The following is a 21,409-nucleotide window of genomic DNA, read 5'->3' on the forward strand; positions in this document are numbered from 1 at the left end:
GTGAGCTCTTAATTGGCATCAAATGTGGTTATGCTAAATGTCAAAGGATTTATAAAGCGCCTGGTTACTCCAAGGAGTGTCCCCACGTTAGTAAGTTAGCACCAGTCCGTAGTCAGGTGGAGTTGGTGTCGTCTAAAGAACCAGACGGTTCTACTTACTTTGCCTAAAAAGCCAGGTCTAGAGATTTTAAGTAAACAATAATGAGTGCTAATTAAACCGTTATTAGTGTAATAACTCAAACAGATGCAGCTGACATTCTCATAGTGCATGCATACCTCTTACATGCATGCGTTGAACATACCCCAAAACCTGCCTCCAAATGATAGTTTGGAGACAGACTTCCTGTCATTTGACTTTGCCCAAAAAAAAGAACAAATAAGATGCAATACAAACCTGGCTTAATGACATGCCAAGTCAATTGAATTCACCCTGGACATCAGCCTTACCCTCAAGGAATACATAGCCAAAAAACAAAGATGGCCTCAGACCAACTCTCTCTTCTAAATAAAGTCAAACCATTTTTTCCAGAAAGAGACTTCAGAAATGCTAATCAAGCCCTTGCAGTCTTAAAACTGGATGGTGGTAATGGCCTGTTCTGTGGCCTCCCAGACTCCACACTTGCACCACTTAGGGCATCCCACATGCCGCAGCACCTCTCATCCAGGGCATGAAGAAATATGATCACATCACCCCATACTGATGGAACTCCATTGGCTCCTTTTGCCGGCCTACACAATCTTCAAAACAAGCTTCATCATTTACAAAGCCATCGTGACTGGCATCCCTGCTTATCTTGCAGACATGCTGATTTTTGGTGTTTCTCGGCATAACTGCAGCCAGGAACCCCACCAACACATTACAGACTATGAAGCATAATTTCTCTTTTTTTAAAAGACGGCAAGCCTTTCTCATCCATGCACCCAAGATCTACAACAATACCCCTATATGCATCATCAGATGCCGTAGGTTCAATCTTATTGGCAAACACAGTCGGCCAGCCCTATTTCTTGTGAAGAGCGTATGTTAAACCTGTAGACAGGCACCGGGCTAAATAAATTCTCAGATTACTATAGTGGGCAAGGGTTTTAGTATTGGGTTCACTCTCTGGTTTCCCCATATGACAAACGCTGTGGGTAGAACACCTTAAGTTTGATGATCACTGTTAACCCTCTTAGGAGGGGTTGAATATTGTTTTGCCAAATGTAATCTTCAGGCTTCAGACTCACTGTACTGTTGGGTTCAACAGATCATTCCTTTTGACACCAGAGATAAGCGCATTCAACGACTGAAACAAATAAGATCCCAGCATGCTGCACAAGGCTCTTTGGCGTGAAGAGGGTTGTGGAGTCTACAGCCATCTGACTGAAAGCAAAGTCTGTCTCAACTAAACGAGTCAATCATACCATGAAGACAACATGTGCCATGCTTGTAAATACTTAGTTACTTCAGTGAAGTCATTTCACCAAAATCTGATGCAGTGGAGGTGACTTTACCCATTTTGGGAGTCTCCTAAAAAATAATATGACATAAACCAAGCAATATGTTTCAACAGAACAAGGGAACCCTTAAGGTAGGGACCTTGAGCATTACGTATTACAAAGAACATGGTCCCTATATGGAGTATACAAAAAAGCAATGATCATACACTTAATAGGTCGTATGTCTTCTGTCCGTCCAGACAGGGTTTTTTATTTTCTATGTAGATGAAATTTTTAGGATTTCTGAAAAATGTCAAGCGGGCACAGCCGTGACCTTCAACATATAAAGGACAACAACAAGAGAAAGTGGAAAAAGCAAGAAATCTGTCTGTGCACTTGCATTTCAGTGGAACAGACTTTGGATGTTTAAAATAAACCACACCATTGCATTATTCAGTGTTATATACAAAGTTTGCATATGGGGTTAAGGGTCGACGTTTCGATGCCTTTCCTAAAATATAGGCATCATCATCAGGACATTGGATGACATTATTGTTGTCTTAGACATCATAAATAAAATTGTTAGCCTTTTCATCACATTTGCACTATAAACATATTTACATTGGGAAGAAAAGGGGGGGAAAAAAACAAAGAAAGATAACATAAATAGCAGGCATAAAACATAGATCCTCTTTGGTTATACATCGAGTGAATTTGTGTGCAGCAGTCTTTTAATCAACCCTGATGGGTGTTTGTATTAGAGAAATGGCGGCGACGTGAATGTGAAAGTGGGTGAAGACGGTACCATGCACGATAGCGATCTCCTGGGGACATACAGGTGCATGACAGTACTGGTAGTGATTGGAACGGGACATGTGCTTAAATTGCTAAGAAGTGAGGAAGGCTAATATGGTCCAATTTGTTACTTCATGCGAAAAACGGCGCAGTGGCTGTGAGCCCGTGTGAAAAACGGATTTAATAGTTATCTCTGAGCATCGTGAGCGCAGAAAGGTAAAGGCATTCAGTTTAGCAAGTCATTTGCAATGTGTAGAGAACCATGCATATACGGCGTTGAGCATGCTTGTAGTGAGGTGCTGAGCAAGTTTTTTCACCTACATGGTATAAAGGCGAATGATCGGAAGTTCTGGGAAAGTAAAAAACCGCTATGGCAGGAATTCCGTAAATAAATAAACTGCCCATTAGATTATAAAGAGCGCGCGTATGTGCATAAACCCGACTGGGGTGAACAGGCGTGTTACCTGCAAGGTCGGATTTCGGCTGTTTGCTTTTTGCGTATCACTGTATACGCATGCGCTGTGCTCAACCGTTCCGGATTATTTTGGTAACCGGATAAGCAAACAGCCGAAACCCGACCTTGCAGGTAACACGCCGGTTCACCCCAGTCGAGTTTATGCACATACCACGCGCTCTTTATAATCTAATGGGCAGTTTATTTATTTACAGAATTCCTGCCATAGCGGTTTTTTACTTTCCCAGAACTTCCGATCATTCGCCTTTATACCATGAAGGTGAAAAAACTTGCTCAGCACCTCACTACAAGCATGCTCAACGCCGTATATGCATGGTTCTCTACACATTGCAAATGACTCTTGCTAAACTGAATGCCTTTACCGTTCTGCGCTCACGATGCTCAGAGATAACTATTAAATCCGTTTTTCACACGGGGTCACAGCCACTGCGCCGTTTTTTGCATGAAGTAACAAATTGGACCATATTAGCCTTCCTCACTTCTTAGCAATATAAGCACATGTCACGTTCCAATCACTACCAGTACTGTCATGCACGTGTATGTCCCCAGGAGATCGCTATCGTGCATGGTACCGTCTTCACCCACTTTCACATTCACGTCGCCGCCATTTCTCTAATACAAACACCCATCAGGGTTGATTAAAAGACTGCTGCACACAAATTCACTCGATGTATAACCAAAGAGGATCTATGTTATATGCCTGCTATTTATGTTATCTTTCTTTGTTTTTTTCCCCCCCTTTTCTTCCCAATGTAAATATGTTTATAGTGCAAATGTGATGAAAAGGCTAACACTTTTATTTATGATGTCTAAGACAACAATAATGTCATCCAATGTCCTGATGATGATGCCTATATTTTAGGAAAGGCATCGAAACGTCGACCCTTAACCCCATATGCAAACTTTGTATATAACACTGAATAATGCAATGGTGTGGTTTATTTTAAACATCCAAAGTCTGTTCCACTGAAATGCAAGTGCACAGACAGATTTCTTGCTTTTTCCACTTTCTCTTGTTGTTGTCCTTTATATGTTGAAGGTCACGGCTGTGCCCGCTTGACATTTTTCAGAAATCCTAAAAATTTCACCTACATAGAAAATAAAAAACCCTGTCCGGACGGACAGAAGACATACGACCTATTAAGTGTATGATCATTGCTTTTTTGTATACTCCATATAGGGACCATTGTTCTTTGTAATATGAACCAAGCAATAAACACACTTTCAAGCAAGAGCAAAGAAACACCTTGACCACGCACAAATAAACCCAATCATAGTCGCGACTACATATGCAGCCTAAAACCGAACTGTGATGTTTTTGTCTGTGCATGCATCCCTCAACCTTATCTCACTAGGTTCATAGGGTAAATCTTGACAGTTTTTTAATTGATATTTATGCGATAAAGTGTACGCTTTTGCAACATTTTATGTATGATGTCAGTGTCCGACCTCCATCCTGACTCATCCTCACCGGTGTGCGCTGCCTCCCGCCCACCAGGTTATTACTACTTACCATTCTACCACCTGCTCAGCACCTAATCCTCCAGTCATAGCTGCCCTCATATCACCTGTTCGCCGCTGTCGCCCTGCTACCACCATCCTGTCATGGTTACACATAGGACACTCTTAGCACTACACAGGACCCTGACATGGCTTGCTTATCAGTGCCCTCGTACCTGCTTGCTACAAGCCTACCTCATGCTTACATAAAAGCTCCTACCATCATGCCAACCAAGTCTACAAGACTAACACTTGCTCACGTCTACTATTGTAAGATCTGTTCATCACTATCACTCTACCAAAAGCACAGTTCGCCCATACCCTTCTACCATCTCTTTATAGTGCCCTGCCACACCTGCCCAGCACTACTACCCTTCTCACAACTAGTTACCATCTACTCATCACTGGCGCCCACCTAACACTTGCTCATCCCTACCCTCCGATCATCTGCTCATCACTACCCTCCTAAATTCTGCTCAGCTCACCTCCACTCTTCAACTACTTGCCTACTAGTATGCTTTGGACAACTGCTCGCCAATGCCATCCTCCCACCACTGCCTTCCTGCGGCTACCTGCACGCTACTGCTTCCTTCTCCTAGCCTTTGATCATGAATGCAAACACAAACACACGCAAATGTGGACTTCGGCATGCTTATATGTTAGCATTTTAAAGCCACATCTATTGAAAATTTTCAAAGTCTCATTGACTTGCCTAGGCTCACCCCAGACAGCCATTGGCTTGCCCTCGAATTTCTGGCTCACCCCACAGCATATCGCAGATATTAGCATTTTTTAGTATTGTCTCCATTTAGAGTCCATGATGTAGTTATGTCCCGGGTAGGGTGCTGCGGTCCTCTGATGCCACTCTCCTGAATAATCCACGCTTTCGCCTATCCACCGTGGGAGGGCGTGCTTTTTCCGCTTTACTTCCTGTAGCGTGGAATAATTACCAACGATTCTGCGCAAGGAGCCCAACTTATTGTCTTTCCGTCGAATGTTAAAAACCATTCTTTTCCGGGAAGCATGGGGAGGGCTGTAAAGTCATCAGCTGTTTCTGTAGAGGCGGTTTCTCTTTCTCCTGTACAAGCGCTTAGAGACCTTCGGGTGATAACGCGCTATACAAGTTGAAATAGAAATAGAAATAGAAACAGTCCTACTTCCAAAAACAAGTGGAATGTGGACACAGCACACATCATTTCTCACATGTGTGCACATTTTGCACTGGAAAGGCATGATAGCGAAAGCCTGAGGGGTGCAGTCCAAACAGCAGTCAGTCAGTTAGGAATTATCTTCTGCCAATCACACTCCAAGGACTGCCCATCGCTGCACCATGTACGGGAGTGGGTGGGGGAAGCTGCCAGATTGCGGCCCAAATCCCAACCCCTCCCATAAGTTCCAATGCCCGGCCCATTCATGCTCTTTCAAGTTGTCCACGCTCACATGTGTCACTGTACATCGCCTTCAATGGAGCTTGCACTGACCTGTGAGGTTCAGTGGAGGGTGGCGTGTAGGGAGGGAGACATATGAACACAGAGTTCTAGCAGAGCCACACCTCACGCACCCTAAACCGCTGCATGCTTCTCGGCCTTTACGCATGCTGTGCGTTAGTTCTGCTTTCTGAGACTTTCAGTCCCAGGGGCTGGCACAACACATGTACCAAAGTAACTGGGAGAGCTGCCAGAGCAGCATACCCGCTAGCAGCGCCTTAAGCCGATCCAGAAACATGGCCCTTTCTTCCACACACAGGGGTACGCATTCCCAGAACTCATGCTCTAGGTTAGTCCATAATTCCCACACCATAGCCATTTGGTAGCACACCGACAACCCTTTACCACTGGGGCCTAGGTAGCATCTGCTCCTACGAGGCAGTCATCGTCAGCTGTGGCACCAAAGGCTGCTGTTACAGAAGTGGCAGACGGTGCTCCTTGGACAACAGCATGGGGCCCGCTGCTCCCACGGAGCCACCTTCATCCACCACCGAACGCCAGCATACAGTCGCAACTACCCTAAACAGTGCTCAAGGGCATTTTCTTTTATCATCTAAAATGGGTCATGTTTTAGGCACTGAGCCCAGCAAGCACTGCAACTGCTGAGCCCTCATGGTAGTCCACAATCCATATGCCCAGTCAAAGTTATGCGTTAACATTTATTCAGGATCCAGGTGGCATTTCTCATTACGGTCTTCAGTGGTGCTGGAACAATTTTCAAAGTGAACGTGCTGTCATCAATGTTACGTCACTGAAGTCATAGGGATTGTGAAAAATCCAAGAATTGCACAAAGGACACATGCAGCAAATGTATGCAGCAAGACAGTGGTAAGGGTGTAGTATGAAGCAAGTGGTGCATTTTGGAGCACACTGTCGTAAATTTATTACTCAAGAATGCTGTGGTTGCACACTGTCATTTACAGACAGCAAGTACACTTTCCATTGAAATGGATACTAAATTTGCACAGACATACAGGTTTGCGGATAAAACTGTTGTAAATAGAAGTCCATGAGCCAGGAGTATAAATAGGTTATCTTTATTCAAGTTGAGTTGCAGGTCAAGTTATTAAGATGGAAAGGTAAAACCCCACCAGGAGTGACCTCCTGGCCACTCAGTCTGCCTGCAGATTCTTCAGTTTTGTAAAGTTTAGGTTTCTGCACGCTGTTGGCTCTTCTGTCTCGCCAAAAATGTCGCCAAAAATGTTGTAAATAAAAGTCCATGAGCCAGGAGTATAAATAGGTTATCTTTATTCAAGTTGAGTTGCAGGTCAAGTTATTAAGATGGAAAGGTAAAACCCCACCAGGAGTGACCTCCTGGCCACTCAGCCTGCCTGCGCCAACTGCCAGATGACACACAGGCTGAGCACCCAACATTCCATGATGTCACTGAGGATTCTGGCAGTGACACCATGTGAGCCACAGGGAAAGGAGACATAGATAAATATAACAAAAATGACATAGCGCACAAAAAATAATGTGTGGAAATAGTTTCTAAAAATATTTATCATTTGCGTATCAGCACGTGATTTGTTTTAATCCCTTTAAAATCTTTGTTTCCATCTCATTTCAGATTTACAAAACGTGTATTTTATTTGTCATTTCCCAACTATTAATATATTCTGAAATATTTGAGCAGTTTATTTACAGGTATTTACCTTTTTGTGTGTGATATCCTACACCCTTTCCTTTTAGACTCCCTGTGCCCCAGCAAGATTATCACATAGTTGACTTGAAAAAATCCTCTCACCTTGCAGTCAGAGAAAGTTAAGACCAATCTTGGTGTTAAAAGAATGAGCAATTTTTCAAAAGACAATGTCTGACATTTGACTTCCGACCTCCGACTTTTGAAGCATAGCAGATGTAACAAGATGAAAAAATAATTTAAAGGCATCTTTATTTTACATTCACCATAAGAACTCCAGCATGGTTATTCTGGGGGTGCTACAAAGCATGTACCAAAAGGCACTATAGGTATGAGTTGTCATTGAAAATGCAAGAAAGACTTATTGGTTTTGCCAATGCTTGCTCTGCCTGACGCTACATGGGAGTGTTGTGTGGAAACCTCTTGGATGGCGCTGTGTGATTGTTATGGTGGTTGGAAGTGTCCCTTGTGAACAGTTTCTACTGCTGACGGAACATTTGGCAAGCGACTCCCTGGCACTGCATAATGGGATGGATATAGGTCCCCACTGGCAGAACAACCTCGTCCACTGGGGGAAGAGCAGCCAACCCATATACAATGAAGACACGAAAACGTAGAACATGCTTCTGAACATCAAGCCACGCCCATTACTGAATGCAATCTTTGTCCTAGGAAGTTGGGTCCACATTAGCATGTGTTTACAGTTCTATGAATCTATACTAGAACAGGATGTATATCATTATATACCGTCATCTAAATAAATATAGTTGTAAACTGGGAGTTAAAAGCACTATAAACAAACTAAAATCATTTTTAAAATCAACTGAAAGGTTAGTTTCAGGGTCACAGGAGGGTCGAGGCAATATTTTCATCAGCCAATAACGAACACTAAGCTTTTTTTAATAGAGAGAGAGATGTGTACATCCCAACGAAAGTACATCATCTTCACAGCTGAGTTAGAGGGCACTAAGCCAGCCTTATCAGTTATCTGCCATATGAATGAAATTAGCAATACAAAAGGGGATGTTTGGGCTGGACTGTTCCCATGAGGCACAGGGTCAGACTGATTTGCATATGGCCATTGTCTGAACTGGGGTGGTGGAGTGAGCTAAAGAATGATGATGGATTAAACCCAGATCAGTTGACTGGGGGTGAGTGTTTGATTTGCTCAAACGCTCCGTCCATTATCCCCTTTGGTATCGCTTTGTTCGCCTTAAATTGGCGGGGTATGCCCAGATGTGGGTCCCTTGCTCACTTTGCCACTGGATTCAAGCTAGCCTGGCTGATGAGGGTTATGACCCCGAAACAGGTCCCAGGATGCTAGTTTCCGGTCCAGGGAAGACATGGCTTGGCAGTTCAGGCTGGACTGTTCCCATGAGGCACAGGGCCAGACTGATTTGCATATGGTCATGTCTGAACTAGGGTGGTAGAGTGAGCTAAAGAATGATGATGGATTAAAGCCAGATTAGTTGACTGGGGGGGGGGGGGGGGGTGAGTGTTTGATTTGCTCAAACGCTCCACCCATCATCCCCTTTGGTACCGATATGAATTAAATTAGCCGTTCTTTGCAGACTATTTCTTTACCTGATTATTTTATGTGAATCAGCTTCCACATTTACCCAGATATTACTGGGTTAAGAGCACTGCAATGCCATAAAACCGTTTTACAAATAAGATAGATTACATATGTAATAACACCATTCTTTAAATGCAAGATTGGTAGTTGCCATTACTTACATTTCAGTTTCTTGTTTTTGATTTTGTATTTTCATGTACTCATTCTCGAGTCCCAAATATGTAAAACCATATCTGTGCAGGAAAAAGATCAGACAAAACATTTCAGGTTCACTTGATCATTAAACTATAAAAAGTTTTACAAAAACAAAATGTCATGTCTATTTTTCTTTAGGTCCCGCATCCCTGGTGACTAGCTAATGAAAGGGGTTCCACATGGTCTATCCCCTCCCATGATTGATCATCCTATGGAAAACTCCCCCAGCACAAACGAATCCCAAGGCAGAGCCATGGGCGTCGATTCACCAAAATGTCAGAGGTAGCGGAAGTGACATCACATGTTTGACCCCAATGACATCACAGGAAGTGATGTCATATGACTTTCGACACGCTGTCACCCTTCCCTTAGCTGTTTGGGATCTGTCTAACTTTTCTATTATCTGCCACATCTTACTCAACTGTTGTTGACTCTTGTTTACCCCTCCTCTCTATCTTAAATGTGTCTTTCGCTGATCTCCTTATAATACATGTTTTTCTCTCTCTCACTGTTCATCTTTCCTTCCTGTTCTGTCTCTTTTTATGCTCTATTTCACCTTTCTCCCTCCTCTCATACTCCCTTATCTGTTCTTTTTGTTGTTGTATGTACTTTATTCAATAACATTTTATCATAAAAGTATAAACATCCTTTACAGTAAAAAAAAAAAACACCAATCCATTCTTACATACAACTGTGCATTAAAATTACAAAAATATTACTTTAAAAATAGTATACACAATAAAAGCAGAAATACATAATCACATAAACGCAGCGTACCATAAATCCATATAAAATCATCTATGGGGGTTTTCTTTATCCTTCACAGGCGAGTCTGCCAGGCACTGCCCAGGAATTTTGCTACCCCATAGACCATAACTAGGGAAGACGTATCAGTGGAAAAACCCTGCAAGGCCATCTTATGACACCTAAGGCCCAGCTCCTTACATATTGGTTTTAACCATGTCTTTCGTGCACCCCTATATGCGAGACATGCAAAAAGGAGATAAGCCACAGACTCCTTAGTGGCTGCACACCCAGGGCAAGATTTTGCTGGAGAACTTGACTTTTTCCACCCTGCAGTAATTTCATTCACCGGGAGGGTCCCGAACCTTAATTTTAAATAGAGTGATCTGTCCAGGGGTTTTTGTATCAAGTCAAGGAACGGTTCGAGTTTCCTTACGGGTTTGAACTCTAGGAACCGCTCTGCTAGGATACACCATTTGCCTCTACACATGTCCTCCTCCTGTACCCAGTCCCAATATAGTTTCTTCATTACTTGCTTTGGGGGTGGTGTTTGGCTAGCCCATATTTCATTTAAACCTAGTTTTGCAACGAGCTATCTAAGGTTACTCAGATACTTAATCTTGTTGCCCGAGTTGAGTGAGATTAGTTCATCCAAAACAGCCGCATAGTTTGAAAGTTCTGGGGTCCTTCTAAGACGTACCCAGAAGAGTAAGGGGCGCAGACAAACTATGTCTTTCAATGAACGCCTACCCATATCTTGTCGTAAGGGTTTTACCGGAGTAGAGATGTGGAGTGACACCAAATCTCTCAGGAACTTATTTTCTGATCTCACTAGGTCGGTTGTATTCTCGAACCCCCACAACTCGGATCCAAAGACTGCCGAGGGCAGTGCTTGACCTTCATACACAGCGAGAGCCGGGGCTACAGGTTTGCTCATAGACTCTCGCTGTTCCCGTAGGATCGCTCTTGAAACTCGTTTGTGATTTAAAAGCATTTTGGCCATATGGTCCTTTCAATTCATCCGACTATTAACCCTTACCCCCAAATAGTCGAATTAGTCTACCAACTCCAATGGGGTACCATTAAGGGAGACATTATTCTTAAATCTTTTTGAAGGTGTGATGGCCATAAGCTTTGTCTTGGTAATGTTGATAGTAAGACCTCTATCCTCACAAAACGAGCTAAAGCGATCCACCAGCTTTTGAAGGCCAGAGGGGGTTTTAGAGATCAGGAGGGTGTCGTCCGCAAAGAGCAGGGTAGGTGTTTTTTCCCCCGCCAGGGATGGGGCGTCAACTGGGTCCTCCCTCGGATGGTCCACCACCCCATTCACAAAGAGGGAGAACAGAGTCGGCGCCATTACACATCCCTGGCGGACTACTCTCCTCATGGCCACCCTCTCCGTCAGCTGGCCCTGAGTACCCCATCTAATCCTTGCATAATTCCCCTCGTGTAATGTCTTAATAAATACAAGAAGAGTGATGGGGAGGCCCATCTTTTGTAATACATTACATAATCTAGAGCGTGGCACTAGATCAAAGGCTTTTTTAAGATCTATAAACGCCAAATACAGGCTGCCCTTCCCGATGGTCACGGCCTTCCAATAAATAGCAAAGAATAGGAAGAACTGGTCCGTCGTGCCCACCTTCTGCCTAAATCCCGCTTGAAAATGGGAAAGGATGTTCTCCTCTTCTATCCAAGACCCTACCCTAGAGATAATGACCCTGCCAATCACCTTCTGGACCACGTCTATCATACTGATAGGTCTGTAGTTGGAAGGGTCATCTCTAGCCCCCTTTTTGTACACTGTTACCACATCCGCCCGTTTCCAAGAATCCGGAACCAGGTGGCCCCTTGAGATCAGGTTCATTATTAGGGAGATGAGGTTTGCCCAGGTTGCAGGGTCGTTTAGGAAGCCCATCAGGGCCTGCCGCCCATCAGGGCCTGCCGTCAGATGTTTAATAGCCATTTTTACCTCGGTGATGGAAAAGGGGTCTTTGAGAACCATAAGTACTCTGCCATCACTATCAAGTACTAGAGGTGGGGGGCATGGTTCGACTGCGCCACAATGCAGATCATAAAAATGTGAGTGCCATTATTGTTCAGTTATGTGATTAGTGATGAGTTCCGTTCTCCCTCTTCTGGCTTTATTGATTAAATCCCAGAATAGGGAGGAGTTCTTCCTTTGGGATGCAGATTTAAGATCCTGCCAATGTTGTTCTTCCCATTCGCGTTTAGCTAGCACTAATGACCTAGCATATTCCTTCCTGGCCGCTCTAACTAGTGAAGGATTCTTTTTGAGCAAGGCTGCAGTTAGCGCCTTCCTTTTGCCCCTACAGTGAGCCGTACACCAGGGGTTACTTGATTTTACCGGAGTCTGGTTCTATCTTCCACTACTACCCTGTATAATGAAATATTGGCCCACTTTCTCTATTGCATTTTTATAAACTAAAGGGAAGGAAAGGCCCTGAGAACTTTCTGTTACAGCTGCAAGTTGCTCTAGGTCTACAATCGTCTCTGCTAAGTGCTCACTAATCTTACTTAGGTTCCCTTCCTGGGATTGAACCTTATCCCATTTCAGCCGGCGGTTGGAATTGAAAGGAACAACCTCCTTGGTTTGCATTAAAGGGGCTTTGGTTCTGTTTTCCTTTTTGTTACCCACCTTAACTTCATGCACAAGGGTTTATGATCACTATCCTGGGACGGTATTACCTCCATATCAATTAAATCTTGCCACAGGTTGATGTCCAGTAAAATGTAGTCTATTTGTGACAGCCCATTAAGCCTATTAAAGGTATTTGCCCCGTCTGGATCAGAGCTTGTCCTGCCATTTAGCGCTCTCAGGTTATGTTCCAGGGTCAGGGCATTGATCTGAATTGCCCTCGGGGACCATTTTGTAATAGGTGCTAACGTCAAGGCCGGTATGGACCATCTGGTGTCTTCTTCCTCTATTCCCAGGAAATCTTCCCTACTTAGAGGTTCAAAGTTGCAATTAAAATCACCTCCTACGATGGTTTTTTAGAAAGCGGGGGACTGTTAGCTATTTCTAACTCTAGAGCTGCTATTGTATTGGACATTTGGGCCCCAGCAACCCCTCTTGCATAAACATTATATAGGTCTATCTTGCTGTCCTTATCTTGCCCTTGGATTGAAAGATGTAAAATGTCCTCAGTCAATGATTTGTGGACGGTGATGTCCCAGTTTAATGCAATCTTGATCCAAACATGGAGGCCCCCTGCTGGTCTACCCATACCAGAACTTGTTACGGGGGTGTAAAAAGTAGAATACCCAGATTTGTATACAGGAAGCATGCTCCATGTCTCTTGGAACATGCAGATGTCAAATTTGTCGATGAAGTTATTCCAATCTGGTATGACCAATTTTTTTTGTAGCCCAGCAATGTTCCAAGAGAGCAATTGTATCACCTTCTGGTTCATTACTGGGACAGCTGTTGTAACTCCCTTATTCCCATTCCTCCTACAAGGGTTTAGCTCTGTACTATCTGCGCTAATACTTGTTAGCTTCTGAGGGGTACTACTGTCACCATTACCCACCGATAACCCTGTTAACATACTCAGACTGCTACATATTTGGGGTAAGGAACTCTGCCACACAGGGCGTCAATCAACCTGTTCCAACATGCTGTACCTATTTCTTTGTGGGAATTGTGAAAGTAAGGGGGAATACGGCTGGCTGACCTCCCAAGATGTTATTCCCTGTTGAGTTTTTGATGGTAAAATGTTCTGGCCCTCCTCCTGTCGCATACCTCTATTCTGTCTAAATCTCCGATGGGGGGTGGGGTAAAAATATGATAGGTGCAGAGAGAAAATTTGGGTGTTTGACCAAGATGGCGACCTGCTGCAGATATATTCTACTGCACGGGTGCTCCTAAAATTAATCACAACACAGTTTCCCGCGATAGTTTTAGGCCCAGTCCCAATCCAGTCTACCCTTCTTACACACAAGATTTCGCCTGAAGCATTAGAAGGGAGAGGCCTGTTTGAGTTAAGCCATTGTATGCATTTGTTTTTGGAATTCGAAGTGGTCCTCACTTTTTCCCCGACTTAATGGGGGGACCCCAACAAGGACCACAACCTATGGTAAGGACTCTGGGGGAAGATCAAGGGTGGGCAAAACTGGTAGAGTCCCCTCCTCTGAACTATTTCTTCTAGCTCGGTGTTGGCGGTTCGATGAGTCTGATCTTTTTTCAGTGGACCCCCTCGGCACTGTGGTTTTTCCAACATCTACTATTCCAGCCCTAGGCGGAGGTAAAACAGAGTCAGGGGTAGAATTTGCAGTTACCTGAGCCAGTACAGCTGGTATATTTTTGCCGACTGGTGGAATTTTAGGGTTGGAAATAAGAATGGGCTTAACAGTGATAGGGTTCCCTGATGGACTGATCGGCTGAGGTCTCCCTAGGCCTGAGTTATTAATCGTGGAGATCAAACTATCAAGCCTAGATGTCAATGGTTTGAAATAAGAGCCAATGATCTGTTCAATATGAGCGTCAAAATCAGATAAAAGGTGTGTGACCCAAACAGGAGTTCCCAGATTGTGCAGAGGAGGACCAGCAGCAACCTGCGCACCATCAGGTGGAGTTGTGAATCTTTTAGCTAGTATTTTATTTTTGCTTTTCTTACTTCTCAAACGGGGTTTAGGAGCTTTTCTAGCTACAGAATGTGGAGGGGAGTTAGAAACCTCTGGGATGTCAATTACATCATGTGCAATTTGTACACAGTGCAACTCTGCAAAAGAGCACATAAGAGAAGAACTAAAGTCATGGGGATTAACAGTAACAGCAGAAAAATCCCCAACAGACTAGAGAGGGGGGATAGCCGGAGTAATAGATAATCGCCTCTCCGTATTCTCTATTGCAGATGCCACAACCCCAATCGTGTTCTGTAGCATCTTATTAATGGCAGTAAGGCTTGGGAGAGGTTGTACCGTGGCAGCCTGGTACCTAGTCATGGGGCGAGAGGAAGCAGGCTTAGACATTTTGCCCTTATCGCTCATTGATACAATTGTGTTAGTAGGTCCCACAATGCACTATGCTTAATACTTCTGCCCCACAATATTCAGAAAAGTCTAAGAACAAAATTAAATTATTGGGATTAACAGTCCTACTACAAAAGTTATGGAATAATTAAATCAATTGTCCAAGATGAAGTTGTTTTAAAGTACCTTTAAATATGAAACAGTTCCAGAGGAAAGTGGCAAGATGTTAAGGGAGTGGCCCAGCCCAGCCTCTGACGGGCGCGGACGGGCCCGCCCGCGGTGGCTCACTGATGATTTTAAAGTGTGAGGCAGGTCTTTTTCTTGCGGCAAATCCTGCGCGGCCGCACTGCCTTCTGGGGTTTGTGGTGCCCCGGCAGTCCGCGGGAAGGAGGCAGCTGGTGGGGGGGCTCAATGCAGTGAACAACACAGCAATCCCTGGTTGCACAACGATGGGAGTGGGCTCCTTCTGGCAAGATATCGAACAGTACTCCGCCTAAGTTTGACAGCGCATCCGTCTCCTATATAGTTCCAGAAGATTTTATATTTATGTTTTTCCTTTATAAGTCCTTAGCCAGCAGTCTCAAGCACCAAAAAGGCACTATACCAAAATTATATTGCTTGCCCAGCTCTCCCTCCTGAATACATTTTAATTCACCACCAATTACAAGCAGACTCCCCCCGTCGTACTCACATGTCCATGCTTTTATGCTAATACTTCTTCAGCATTCTGTGAGACAGCCTGGTCCAGTCAAGTCCACACTGAAAATAGCAGACCCGGAGCCCACAAGCCAGCAAAACAGCAAAGGAAATTAAGTCCATCTGCGGTACCAAGCCGCCACTCAAATTACCGGGACCCGCAGAAACCAAACAGGAGGGAGAGCCGGAGCAGCAACAAAATCGCTGATGCCACCGGAACTGCCGATACCAGCGAGGAGCACGAGCCCTCAACTCTCCCCTGCAGTCAAAAACCGGCAGCAGGGCCGGCTCTAGGCATGTGCAAGCTGTGCACCTGCACAGGGCCACCAAACCCCAGGGGCCACCACACCAATATATATCCTTAATATATTAATCCTCTGAGGATGGATACATATTTGCGTGGTGGCCCCTGGCAGGGATTTGGCGGCCTCCGGCTCTGTTCCACTTCTAAACTCCCTGACCCCCTCCCCTCTTTACTGGCCTGCGCGCTCCGCCCCTCCCGGACCCCCTCTTCCAGGCCCCCTACCTACGCTCCCTGCCCAGGGCCACCATGAGCCTAGAGCCGGCCCTGCCGGCAGCCAGCTACGCGGCAGAAACGCCGAAAACGAAAACCCAGGAACGAGAAGGGAGCAGCCTGCTACGCCAAAACCTCGGCGTCTCCACACACCTGCTCCTCGGGACGCCTTCTAAATTCTTTTTCACTTGTCTATGTCAGGGGTCACAGCTGCTACTCCTGGTGACCCCTAAACGACATTCATGGGCAGAGGGTCTGTAATGGACTCACTTCTATACTCGTGGGCAGGAGTCAAAGGACCCTCTCAGCAAATGCATATATGACAGCTACAGGGCTGTTCCAAACAACCAATGCCAGCCACAAAGTAGGGCCAGGGAATTGGCTCTCGTATGTGTTCCCGCCATCCCAGCGCTCTTGTGCCCCTCATCATTACTGGACATAAAATGAATTTTAAGACCCTCCATAAAGTTGTCCAATCACATCTGCACTAGAACATATTGCTTTACCAGCTCGGAAGACATCTTTTACTGGTGAAAATAAGCAGTGACCACGCAAGAGTCAAGAGAGTTGGACACGTGGGTGCATTCTCTAATTAGCGGCCTGAGCACTAGAGTGACTTCATTCTTTCTAGGCTCCTTACTCTCGGCCACTTCGTGAAGCCCCCACTCCCCGGTCCTGATCCAAATGCAGGATGAACTACCCTTGCTGCGCGAGCTACCACAGACGTCATTGAGGGATTGCTAGGGGTCGCAGATGCGACTCCTGCCTTGCCCCTTGCTACCCCTTGACACTCCCGTTGAGACTCCTGGCCTCAAATGGGGCAAAATCAGTGCCTGGAACACCGAAGCAGCTCACCCTGATGAAAGTCGTTTGGAGCTCCATTTTCATGGTTTTCTGTCAAATGTTTACTACACAAATAGTGAATATTAATATTCACTATTAGTGTAATAAGAAAATGGAGAACAATTAGCTGGAACATCATCTGACAGCTAAAGTAAGAATTTTTATTTTATGTTGTATGCATGCTTGTAGGTGAGTGTGTATGGTTAAGTGTGTGTGTGTGTGTGTGAGTTGAGAAGCTGCAACTTTCATGAAAAGAGTCAATCAAGACAGCACAATTGTGGGCATTTTTGATATAACTCTATGCCCACACATCTGTATAGATCCTGTACCCCCCAATGGTCAGATTTGCCCCCTAACCACACACGCGCATCCCCGTTCTAGCAGTTTGCAGTCACTCTGTGTTCCAGATGCTCAGAAGCTGCAATATTGAAGCACATTGCGATATAGAAATCAAAAAATGAAATTTAAGATTAAATAAATACACATATGTTGATAAAGTCACGTGTCCTAGGTATAACAAAATATCTCAAAATAGAATATTTCTAAGACGTGAAACATTCTTCAACTGAAGCTCAATGACGAACTTACTTTTGAGCTCCTGTCACCAATGCAATTTCATCAGGGGAAGATGAAATGTAGGAATATTTCCGCTCCGACGAGAAGGGCCGCCCATCAGTCTGATCGTGCTCTTTAATTCGAACAGTGTGGCACAAACACAAGGCACGCAAAAACAGCTCCTCCTTTTCCTAAAAATAAGAGTAAAAAACACAGAATCAAGCACCTTCTTTTTGCTGCATCATCACTTCACATACAGAGGATGAAGACTGTAACACAAGGAGTAAGCAAGACGAGGACCTCCAATTAATACAGACATTTAGAAAAGAACTCATGTCTCACCTGCTCATCACCACTTATAGCTGTGGGACACCTTCCTGCGCAGGCCAGTTACCCACCAAAGTGGGGTGTCTGTAATGCGTCAAAGTTTGTGACCATTTTTTTACTTTTCTGACACACAAAATAACTTTTGGAGATTGTGACGTAGCTTTCTGTGGTCACAAAGCCTGTCATTTTGAGAACTGCCGGCTTTGCCAGGGCAAAGGGTACATTATTTCAGATACTCCACATCTTTTGAATCTTCTTTTGTTAGACATTCACACTGTTCTGAAATATTTGGTTATTATTGTGTTCAAAATTAGTTAAGATTTGAATTTTTTTAGATCATATTTTGTCCTTACTTTTTTAAATTTGTGGTCAGGTACATGTAATGTTGTATACGGTCTAGTAGTTGGGATGGGAGGAGTTTCGGGGTTGGAGGAAGAGGAGGGGCAGTAACAGGAAAGGGGCAGTTAGAGTAGGGACAGGGACATGATAAGAAGCATAGAATAAAGCTCTTACAAACGTATACATTTGTCTGTCATCATTGCTGCCACGACACGACAACTGGCGACGAGGGTGGGATCCAGGTGACCTGCCATTCCTGCTGAAGAGCAAGAGCGAGAGCTGCCCTGTCCCGGGCACCAGCAAGACGTGGTCGCTATCGCGACGTCTGTGCCCCGAAGCCGCCGCCGCCTACAGTTCGAGGCCAGCGTTGGAGGATTCGCTCCACGACCAGGAGATCGTGTAGAGCCCCTCCGGAGCAGCGTAAGAGAAGCGCTGCCGCTCCGGTGTCAGACGCGATCATTCGCACCAAAAGAAAATCGGGAGTGCATCACGGAAGCTGGGCCAAGAAAGAAGGAACTGGGAGCCCACCCCAGCCTTCCTGGAGTGCCCTGCAGGAGGGAGAAGCGTCTGGTGAGGCGAGCGAAGCCAACGGAAGCGCCAAAAGAAAAGCGCCAACTTTGCCGCCATCGGGTCTCACCCCCGATGCGTGAGAAATGGCACGCGGCGGAAAGAAGAAGCCGGAGCTCATCCCTGGCCTACCTGAGGGTGAAAGTGGCCTGGAATTCGGAGCTGGGGCCGTGCAAGTCCTGTTGTCCAGAAGAGAGATACTCGGTGAGTGTCTTGTGAGACCGAGTGAGCCAGAAAGTGAATGAAACCTCGTGGGTGATGAGAACTCCTGTGCGGCGGCCATCTTTGAGTCAGGCGGTTGGGAAGGACACCCCTGTGAAGTGCATGGGCGGCCATCTTGAAGTCAGGCATCCCCAGTGTGAGGCAAGAACAAGCATTGAAAAGACAAAATAAGCATTGAAAAGGCAAAACAAACACTAATGAATGCAAACAAGCACTGGTGAGTGTACAGAACAAACAGTGACAATTTGCAGAAATAAGCAGTGGACATTGCAAAGGCATGCACTAGTCGGAACGCAAGCACGTTGGTGACACACCAGATCAGCCATGTTGAATTCACCCACCCGGAATGGAGTTGGTGCAGCAGCAGCCGCGACTGCCCCGGTCTCGTCCATAGTCTCACATCTACGCTCCCCGGAACTATTGACCCTGGTGGCAGGCAGGAGTATGGGTCCTCAGTGGCAGGAGTGGCTGGAGGATTTTGAAGATTACCTAGAAGGGTCGAAAGTCACAGGAGACAGAGACAAACTAATTGCACTCCGCAATCTGTTTGGCAAAGAGATCGGGAAGGTCATTAAAGAATTACCGACGGATGATAAAGGGACTTATGATAAGGTGCGTGATGCACTCAACAGGAAGTTTGTGCACAAAAGAAATGTGGACTATGAGAGGTACGTGTTTCATCAAGCACGTCAGGACAAAGATGAAATGATGAGCACCTTCATCTCCCGACTGCGCAGATTGTCGCAGTATTGCAATTTTGACTCCTTTTCAACTGAAGATGCCATCCGACTGAAAGTCATTTAAGGCTGTCATTCAGAGACCCTCCGCAGGCGTCTGCTAAGAAAAAGTCATGATCTCGATGAGATTGAGGAGATGACAAGAGTATATGACCAGGCGGAAGAGCACGCAAAAAACATGGAGACAGGACGGGGAGAAAAGAAGGAACACGCATACTGGACTCAAAGCTCCAGCAGTCAGAGAAGATCAGGTGACCATCAGAGAAGGTCTCGTCCAGCATCCCGACACACACCAAAGTCATCGACGCTATGAATCAAGAAGAAGAGAAAAGAAAGCGAATTATAACAAAAAGCCAGAACGTCCACGGAAATGCTATAGATGTGGGTATGACTTTCCACACACAGACTCCTGTCCAGCGATGGGCCAACAGTGTCGAAAATGAGGGCGCATGAACCATTTTGAAGTTATGTGCGCAGTATTCAACAAGGAGAGAAGGAATGAGACAACCAGATCTCGACCAGAAGGAAAGCGACACCACGTGAAAGCTGTGCAAGACCGAGCACTGTCGTCGTCTGGCTCATCACACTCCAGCAAAGAATCGCACAGATCTCAATGGACCAGAAGGTCACTGTCGAGGGAATCGAGGTCAAACTCTCGAGAGACGACATACACGGATGAATACATATGTATGGTAGCTGACCCAGATCAACAAAAAAAGTATCTTCCGCTAGACATTGAAGTGGGGACTTATGCCACCAAATTTGTACTTGATAGTGGGGCATCATTAAACTATATGCCCGTGACTGAATACAAGAAGATGAAACCGCCGCCGGCACTGAGTCCCGCAAATGTCAGGGTGTTCACTTGGATGGCAAAAAAAACCACTTCCCTGTCTGGGCAAGTTTGCAGCGACGCTCAAACATGAGTCCACAGCAGTACCAGCATACATTCATGTCATTGAAGGACCGGAGGATGATTGCCTCCTCAGTCTGCCCACGGCAGAGAGACTCAGACTGGTGGAAATACTATACCGAGTACATGACAATCCAGACATTGTCCGGAAGTTCCCCAAGCTGTTCAGCGGACTCGGCAAGATGAACAAGTGCCTAATTCGCCTACACATAAACGATCAAGTGCGCCCCATTGCTCAACACCCAAGACGAGTACCTTTCCACCTTCAGCAGGCGGTGGAAGACGAGATTCAGGAACTGCTTCAAGCGGACATCATTGAAAAAACGGACGGTCACACACCATGTTGTCACCAGTTGTAATTGTCCCCAAGAAAGGTACCCCTGAGAAGGTACGGCTGTGTGTGGACATGAGGCTTCCCAACACAGCCATAGAACAAGAGAGGCATCCAGGAACCCACCTGAGTGACATGATAGCGGCATTAAATGGAGCTTGGGTATTCTCAAAGTTAGATCTCAACAAGGGATACCATCAGCTGGAGTTGCACGAAAAGATACATTACAACATTTGCAACTGATCTGGGCCTATTTCGTTACAAAAGACTGAGTTTCAGAATTTCTTCCGCAGCAGAAATATTTCAAGAGGTGATACGCCAAACCATCAGGCACATCCCGAATTCCCTAAACTACAGTGACGACATACTGGTGTATGGATCGAACACACAAGAGCACGACCAAGCCCTGGATCGAGTGTGCCATGCTCTCCTGGAAGCGAACTTAACTTTGAACAAAGACAAGTGTGAATTCCATCAGTCTACTCTCAAGTTCTTCGGTCATGTGTTTTCAGGGGCAGGAATGAAGCCCGACCCCGAGAAA

General features: G+C 45.3%; 1 protein-coding gene across 5 annotated transcripts in view; it reads right to left on the reverse strand.

The window, feature by feature from the left end:
- Nucleotides 1-21,409, reverse strand: part of ATP11C (ATPase phospholipid transporting 11C (ATP11C blood group)) — an 828,266-nt gene that overhangs the window by 232,515 nt on the left and 574,342 nt on the right. For all 5 annotated transcript variants that reach the window (XM_086918646.1, XM_086918644.1, XM_086918645.1 and 2 more), the window contains exons 14-15: nt 17,466-17,623; nt 9,055-9,126 (exon numbers count right to left, since the gene is read on the reverse strand). In XM_086918646.1, the coding sequence (XP_086774772.1) occupies nt 9,055-9,126; nt 17,466-17,623 (230 nt within the window). The remainder of the gene's footprint in view (nt 1-9,054; nt 9,127-17,465; nt 17,624-21,409) is intronic.

This window comes from Lissotriton vulgaris, chromosome 4_1 (genome assembly GCF_964263255.1).
Source record: "Lissotriton vulgaris chromosome 4_1, aLisVul1.2, whole genome shotgun sequence".
Taxonomy (NCBI): Eukaryota; Metazoa; Chordata; class Amphibia; order Caudata; family Salamandridae; genus Lissotriton; species Lissotriton vulgaris.